General features: G+C 39.4%; 1 protein-coding gene across 1 annotated transcript; it reads left to right on the forward strand.

The window, feature by feature from the left end:
* Positions 1–253: 253 nt before the first annotated feature.
* Positions 254–1,184, forward strand: Mrgprx2 (MAS related GPR family member X2). The gene has a single exon (XM_075952868.1). The coding sequence runs from the start codon at positions 254–256 to the stop codon at positions 1,175–1,177; it is 924 nt and encodes a 307-aa protein (XP_075808983.1). The 3' UTR covers positions 1,178–1,184.
* Positions 1,185–8,990: the final 7,806 nt, after the last annotated feature.

Raw genomic sequence — 8,990 nt, forward strand, 5'->3', positions numbered from 1 at the left:
TTTCATAATTTACTCAGTCTCTACAATCCTCTTTACCCTCTCTATGAACCAGGTCAGTCATTTACGCAGAGCAAAATGGTACTGAGAAGAAGAGAGAATGTAGTATATGTTCATATCTTGTTTTTTTTCCAGGAACACTACTGGAGAGCTCCTAAGAGTGGATGCAAACATCACAGACTGGGGGACTAACATCACAACAGTGAATGGAAGAAACCACACTGAAATTCCACTTTGTGCCATCATATTCTGTACCATGACCTTCCTTTCCCTCATCATTGCCCTGGTTGGGCTGATTGGAAATGCCATAGTGCTGTGGCTTCTGGGCTTCCACATGCAAAGGAATGGCTTCTCTGTGTACATCCTCAACTTGGCTGGAGCTGACTTCCTTTTCCTTTGCTTTCAAATCGTACAGTGCTTTTATATTATATTGGACACACTCTACTCCAAGACCATTGACATTCCTCTCTTTTCTTTTGTTGTATTAAACATTGCTTATCTTTGTGGCCTGAGCATGCTCAGTGCCATAAGCATTGAACGAAGCCTGTCTGTCAGGTGCCCCATCTGGTATCGCAGCCAACGCCCAAGGCACACATCGGCTGTCATATGTACCCTGCTTTGGTTTTTGTCACTGCTGCTAAGCATCCTGGAAGGGGAAGAATGTGGCTTCCTATTTGATAGTCTTGGCCATGGTTGGTGTCAGACATTTGATTTCATTGCTGCTGCATGGCTAATTGTTTTATTTGTGGCTCTTTTAGGGTCCAGTCTGATCTTAATGATTACCATCTTTTGTGGCACACACAGGATCCCTGTGACAAGGCTGTATGTAACCATTGGGTGCACAGTGTTGGTCTTTCTGCTCTTTGGTTTGCCCTACGGAATCTACCAGTTTCTCTTAGAATGGATCGAAAATTTTAATTATGTTGTGCTTTGTGATTTTTATTCAGTGACAATATTTCTGTCATGTGTTAACAGCTGTGCCAATCCTATAATTTATTTCCTCGTTGGCTCCGTTAGGCATCGTAGGTTCCAGAGCAGGAGTCTCAAGCTACTTCTGCAGAGAGCCATGCAGGACACTTCTGAAGAGGAAGAATGTGAAGAAGGGGTTTCTTCAGAAAGATCTACAGAAACAAAAACAGTCTGGCAGCGACTGAGATCTGTTTTAATCGGGCAGAAGTAGCCTTGAACATGGCTTTGTGTTTATTAGTTTGTGACATTTTCATCACCTTGTTTAGTTGACAAACCAAGTTTAAATCAACTGAGAAAGTAGTCAACCTTGTGGAAGTTGATTTATACTGGACTTGTTATACAAATACTGACTTCAGCATTTCTGGAGCTGTCTTACTCGGGGCTTTAACATTTTCTTTTGATGGGACTCCTTGGAAGCTCTCTGGGGTCCAGGAGAGCTGTTGACCACTATTGACAAATGTCTTTTTCATCAGAAAGAAAATGTAATAAAGAACAGCATGTATTTGGTCACTGAAGGTGATAGTGGTTAAATCTATGCTATATTTTGAAAAAGTTTCTATTTCTGATTTTTGTTTTTATAAGGTTTTAAAAGAAGCTTTTATTTAATTTTTGTAATGTGCATTTTAGGAAACAAAGCACAAGAAGGTAAGAACAAAGTCACCCAGTTGCAAGCAGCTCATCTTGATGAGTCCTAGATTCAAGTGTGAATACATTTAGGTAATTAAGGTTATACAGTGTATACCACGCCTTCTACCACACTGTAAATACTCACCAACTATTAACCCCAGGCTCCATGAGTAATTTTATAACCAAGCATGCACCACACCATCTCCATCTGCCAGACAAAACTGCAATCCTATTTTTCTTCGCAGCAAAAATCTCATAGAAGATAAAAATGGCAGTGGGCCTTGTACTGGGGAAACAACAATTAAAATTCTGCATTCCCCCAGTGTTCAGCTCACAAGGAAACACAAAGCAACAGATCACACTAAGTACAGAATTTCTAAGTTTTATAGAGATCTACGTACTAAAATATGAGGAAGGTGGTGTGTTCCTGCTTAATGTATTTCTATGGATTTAGTTGGAAGATTCACCTATGGCAGGGTTTCTCAGGATGTCAATTTCAGCACAATATTGCAGATCTCACCCTGTGAGCCTCCTTCTGCCCCTCTACAGTCAGCCTAGCAACATGAATGAACTCACACTGTCTGGATATGACTCAACAATTCTATATTCAAGTGGAACCTTTTCTGGCATTTCTACCATGCTCACTAGTTTTTAAACATATGCCCCCCTTTAGGTCAATTATAAAGTTCAGATATTGTGGAATAAACTTTGTGCACAATAAACAAAAGCATCCTACCTGAAAGGCACATATAGATTACTGGGTACAGTTATAACTGTTTTCTAGATGTGGTGGTATTATCAAAGAGCACTTCCCTCTTCTGTCCTCTTCTGTGTATAACTCCAGTTCAGGATGACGGGAGTGACAGTATTACAAAGACAGTATTATGTTCCACTTTCTCTTCTATAGGTTCAGTTTGGTCATATTTATATTGAGGTCTTTAATCCATTTGGGCTTGCGTTTTGTGCATGGGGATAGGTAGGGATCTATTTGCATTCATCTACAGGTTGATATCCAGGTATGCCAGCACCGTTTGTTGATGATGTAGGATTCTCCTCTGTATGAATACCATTGGTGAATAAAGAAACTGCCTTGGCCTGTTGATAAGGCAGAACTTAGGTAGGCAGGGAAAACGGCACTGAATGCTGGGAGAGGGGAAGCAGAGTTAGAGAGAAGCCATGGAACCTCCACCGGACACAGATGTGTTGAAACTTTGCTGGTGGAACACCACCTCATGGTGATGCACAAATTAATGGAGGTGAGTTAAATTAAGATGTAAGAGTTACCAAATAAGAAGCCAGAACTAATGGGCCAAGCCATGATTTAAATAATATAATTTCTGTGTTATTATTTTGGGGCTGAGCAGCCAGGAAACAATGAGAAGCCTCCTTCAACAAATTGGTATACCAACATGGTTAACTAAATCCACTTAAAAACCTGAGAGAGCTTGAAAAGGAATTCTAGACACAAAAATACAGAGTTTAACACAACTTCTTGCTGTTTGCTGGTGGCATGGTGCAGCTCCTTTAAGAGAGGTTTTCCTGACTCAGTGGTAGCAGAAAAAATAGCTGTTCAGCTTTGAAAAGCAGGCTTTTGGGGTCATGCTGCCAGTGCAACCTCTGGTTCTTTCAGGAAACTGAGCATCTGAATGGGGTTTGTGAGCAATGTGCTATGGCTCACTTGGTGGCAACATGGACTGGCTGTGTGCCTAGAGATGGGGCAGTATGCATGGCTTTTGGAGGTGGTGAGCAACTCCACCATGCTGGACTCGGCAGGGCAAGCAGGTAGTGTGGTATTTCCCCTATCAATGGTGCAGCTTGAGTTTTTAAGATGCTCTTAGCATTTTAAGAAGTGCCCCTGGACAGTAAAGAATTACAGATACACAATAGGAAAAATTCAGACATAAAAAAACCTCAAAACGGGTCACAGTAATGGATAAATGGTTGTAGGCTTGGGAGAAAAAAATAAAACAAAGTCTTAAAAGAGAAAGAATAGAGACAGTCATGAATTAAAGGAGTCAAGGTAATAAAATAAATATTAAAAAGTAATAAAGTAAGAAAAGCCACATATGATGGAATATACAAAAGAGTTTGGATTATTGGTATAGGAGATCTTTCTGTATTTGTGCTGCTTTCATTGGTTAATATAGAAACTGATTTGGGCCTGGTGATAGGGCAGAACTTAGGTAGGTGGGGAGACAGAACTGAATTCTGGGAGGAAGAAAGCAGAATCAGAGAGAGCCATCATGGAGAGAACCACCATGGAGCTTCCAGAATCAGACATGCTGAATTTTTCCTGGTAAGCCACAACCTTGTGGTGAAGACAGATGAACAGAAATGGGTTAAATTAAGATTTGAGAGTTAGTCAATAAGAGTCTAGATATAATGGGCAAGGCAGTGTTTAAGTGAATACAGTTTCTGTGTGATTATTTTGGGTGTAAGATAGCAGGGTGGCTGGAACAAAAGGACCCCACTCTTCCTGCAACAGATTATGTATATTATTGTGTTGTCTTTGAATTTTTTTGATTGTGAAGTAGTTAAGTACAAAGAGACATTTAATTGTACAGGCTGCTAAACTAAACCACTGTAAAGGTATCTTGAATTTAAAATTTGAGTCTAAGGATATGTTGCTTTGAAAAAGAGGTCCTTCTTCTGTTTCTACAGAAGATGAGAAATCTGTGGATTTTGCTTCCAGACTAACATATTTTAATGGGTCAAAATCCCCTGAAAGGTTGTCTTGAATACCCCTCAAAAATTACTTTACCTAACATACAGCAGGAAGCAGTTTGGAGAAGAACTACGCCCATATTTCCAAATATTGTTTATAAATGTTTGTTTACATTTTTAAAAGGGATATGCTATAGATATTTGCATTGGTATGGATCTTGGTCTATTGATACAAATTTAAGGTTAATTTTGCTATATGTATATTTCTGCTCTTGATTAAGGTATTGTGTTTGTCCAGCTCATATAAAAATGTGATTTTACATTTTTAAAAAATTTTGGTTAATAGTTAACCAGCTCTAATATTCAAATTTGTAGTCATGTTAGTTAGATATTTTAGATGTACAGAGACGTATTTCAGCAAGATATGGATTCTTCAAATCTTTTAAAGACTACAGAATATGGCATTTAAAGTGTTTTAAGAATTTAGGACTTTTCATAACAGTGAGACACATCTGCTCCTGGCAACACCAATCTACATCTAGAGGAAGATGGGCATTGAAGAGACTCCTTATGAAGTTGTTTAGACATTTGGGCACAAAACTGCGCTTGCCTCAACTGCTTGATGAACTGGACATGCAGGACCCACAGAGAAATGACTTCTGAACTTGGCTAAATGTGAGACCATTCTTTGGGGTTCCTGCTTCGTCAAAGAGTCTGCCAGACAATCTGCAGGATACAGAAGAAAGTGACTGATAAATGGTCAATGTAGGCAAAACTGCCTTTGAAATTACCTGCTTTATGAAAAGTTTTCTGGATACTATGGGCCAGTAGGCTGAAGATGAAATGGTACAGAAGAACTTTGGGTGACTGTCCAGGTTATGAGATGTCTCTGTCATTTCTAAAATTTTGGAAGTTGCTTACAGTGCACTTCCTGTTTCCATAGGTAATATCATATCCTTCTGGAGCCTTTGATGGAGTTGAAGGACAGATAGTAGCTAGTAATACTATAGTTTTCCTTAGTTATGGTAAAAGATAAAATAGATATAAATATTGTAACTCTACTTCTTGCTTGATAACTGTTTTTTGTAATTTTACTATGTTAAAATTAAAACCATCCTTCTTTTCTTTTTTTAAATTGATTTTTACTGAGCCCTACATTTTTCTCTGCTCCCCTCTGTTGTAGGAAGTATTACTATTTCTAGGATGTACTGACCTCACAATGGAAGCCAGGAGATGTGCTGTGTTGGGGAAGGGGTTTTGCTCTTGCTTCCACAGAAGAAGAAAAATTATAACCATCAAAATTAATAGATTCGATTTGAGGAGGAGAAACCTCTTGGAAAGGAGAAATGACAGCTTATTCACAATGATGATAACCATACAGGTGGTAAGGAAAGCATATAGGATGGGGGGCACGGTTCTCTTCTTGTCTTTGCTCATATTAAAAAATTCAAGACACCCTGGCTGTCTGAATACTGACAGATGGAAAATAACTACCCAATAAGAATCATCAAGAAAATCAAATATCATCCATGAGAACAAAAATATGTATATATATATATATGTGTGTGTGTGTGTATTTATACTTATAGATATATAGAGTTGGTTTTAGAGATGGACAATGGCTTTGTACTTTAAATCCAAGCATGTTGTTAAAAGAAAAAAATCCAGAGTTTCTATTTCAAGGCAAGAGCTGTTTGATGTGGGAAAGAAAAAAAAATAAAAAAATTTACTTTTCTTCATATCTTTTTTTGTCTTTAGCATACCTTTCATTAAACATATATGTCTATGCAGAGGAGATCAGAAGTGGTGGGTGAGTGGCCACCTGGCTAGATAGTCCCAGGGAACAGAGTCCAGGCACTCTCCAATTCCCTAAACTTTTTGGCCATCTAGTGGGGCATATTCCTGGCTACTGGCTTTCTTTATCCCATCCCATCTTGCCCACAAACAATCCTTTTCATCTGCGGGGTCCTTGGATCCTTCAACTCAGCCTGCTTTGGGGCTGAGGGGTCTGGGAAGCCTGTGATGAGTTGTACTGCTACCGGGGCTTCTTTATACCACACCATCCTGCCCACCAAACCCACCCTTTTGTCTGCAAGGTCCTTGGAGCCAAGCAAGAGGCCCTGCTCCCATGCTGAGGAGATCTGGAGTGATCCCCCATCACAGCCTGATTCAGGGCAGAGGGGATCTGAGAGCCAGATCCAGTGCTAAGAGGACTCAAGAGAGGGCGGACCAAAAAAAACCTCCCAAGTACACAGTAAGCTACAGCAAAGATTGGACCAAGATGCTAAGACTCTGCTGGCCTCATTTGAAGGAAGAGATGGGCAGGTGCTAACTCAAGAATCCCTCCAACAACCTGAAAAACAACATGATAACACCAGAATCCAGCTAACACACAAAAGGAAGACTTAAACACCCTAATCCAGAAAAAGTGAATAAATCAAATTTAAATGTAACATTATGAAAGTTCTAGAGATCCTGAAACAGAATGTGAAAAACTCCCTTAAAGAAATGGATGAGTAGACTAAGGAAAAGTTTGAAGAAATGAATAAATTCCTCAGAGATACCTAAGAAAACCAAGAAAAAGCAATCAAACAGGTAATGGAAAGAGTTCAAGACGTGAAGACCAAAATGGACGTAATAAAGAAAACACAAATCAAGAGATGGCTGGATATGGAAAATCTGGGTAAATGAATAGGAACTACAGAGACAAGTATAACCAACAGAATACAAGAGATAGAAGAAAGAATCTCAGATGCTAAAGATACAATAGAGGAAATAGACTCATTGATCAAAGAAAACAGCAAATCCAACAAATTCTTAACACAAAACATCTGGGAAATCGGGGATACCATGAAAAGACCAAACCTAAGAATAATAGGGGTAGAAGAAGGAAAAGAATTACAGCTCAAAGGCCCAGAATATATATTCAACAAAATTATAGAAGAAAACTTTCCCAACCTAAAGAAGGATATTCCTATAAAGGTACAAGAAGCTTACAGAACACCAAATAGACTGGATAAAAAAAATCCCCTTGTCATATAATAACCAAAACACACATGTGGTGGGTGGCCCTTTCCCAAGGCACACTGTGGTAGGGGTTTGGGAGCCCCCTCTTGGGTGCTCTTGGGGCTCGCCTCTACACGCCCAGTTGCAGTCCCATGTCTGTTGGTCTCAGCTTTCCCGTTTCCCATCCTGACCTTCTTGGGGAAAGTGGGAGGGAAATGGGAGGATGGGAGGAGGTGGAAATTTTTAATAAATAAATAAATAAATCAAAACACAAAACATACAGAATAAAACAAGAATATTAAGAGCTGCAAAAGAAAAAAGTCAAGTAACATATAAAGGTAAACCTATCAGAATTACACCTGACTTGTCTTTGGAAACAATGAAAGCCAGAAGGTCTTGGATAGAATGTGCTGCAGACCCTAAGAGACCACTGATGCAAACCCAGACTACTATACCCAGCAAAGTTTGCTTTCACCATCGATGGAGAAAACGAGATATTCCATGACAAAAAAAAAAAAGATTTAAACAATACGTAGCCACAAACCTAGCCTTACAGAAAGTACTAGAAGGAAAACCTCAACTCAAGGAAGCCAACAACACCTACAATAGCACAGACATCTGACAACCCTCCATCAGCACAACTCAAAGACTCTGGGGGTAGTGTCTGTCTTTGAGGTTGAAATGTGTTTCTTGTAAACAGCAGAGTGTTGGATCATGTTTTCATATCTGTTCTCTTAACCTGTACCTTTTTATAGGTGAGTTGAGTCCATTGATATTAAGTGATATTAATGACCAGTAATTATTAACTTTAGTTATTTTTTTTGGTGGTAGTGTTTGTGTTTTGCCGTGTATAGTAGTCTGGGCTTGCATGCATGGTCTCTTAGTGTCTGCAGCACACCTATCTAAGACCTTCTGGCTTTCATGGTTTCTATTGAGAAGTTGGGAGTAATTATGATAGGTTTACCTTCAAATGATGCTGGCTGAGTCTTGGCATCTTGGTCCAATCTTTTCTGTGGCTTACTGTGTACTTGGTAGTTTTTCTTGGTCTGCTCTCTCTTGGGTCTCCTCAGCACTGGAGCTGGCTCTCAGATCCCCTCTGCCCTTAAGTAGGCTGTGCTAGGGGATCCAAGGACCCTGCAGATGAAAAGGCAGTTTTGGGGGGCAGGGTGGAATAGGATAAAGAAATCATGTCTTTTGCTCTACAGAAGCTTTTCTGTTTCAGGAGGTCCCATTTATTAATTGTTTCTCTCAGTGTCTGTGCTACTGGGGTTATAGTTAGGGAGTAGTCTCCCGTGCTAATGTGTTTAAGTGTACTTCCTACTTTCTCTCCATTGAGTTTCAGTGTGGCCGGCACTATGTTGAGGTCTTTGATCCATTTGGACGTGAGTTTTGTTCATGGTAATAGAGATTGGTCTATTTTCATTCTTCTATATGTTGATATCCAGTTATGCCAGCACCATTTGTTAAATATGCTTTCTTTTTTCCATTTCACACTTTTTAGTTCGTTGTCAAAGATCAGGTGTTCAAAGATGTGTGGATTAATATCTGGGTCTTTGATTTTGTGCCATTGGTCCTCTTGTATATTTTTATATCAATACCAGTCTGTTTTCACTATTGTAGCTCTTTAGTAGAGTTTGAAGTCAGGGATTGTGATGCTTCCAGATTTTTTTTTTTGTACAAGATGGTTTTGGCTAACCTTCATTCTTATTTAAACAGAAAAGGGGAAG

This window comes from Microtus pennsylvanicus, chromosome 18 (assembly GCF_037038515.1).
Source record: "Microtus pennsylvanicus isolate mMicPen1 chromosome 18, mMicPen1.hap1, whole genome shotgun sequence".
NCBI classification, from domain to species: domain Eukaryota; kingdom Metazoa; phylum Chordata; class Mammalia; order Rodentia; family Cricetidae; genus Microtus; species Microtus pennsylvanicus.

What these genes read in the sequence shown, in the direction of transcription:
- Mrgprx2 (XM_075952868.1), top strand. Translation starts at nt 254, where the DNA reads ATGACCTTCCTTTCCCTCATCATTGCCCTGGTTGGGCTGATTGGAAAT.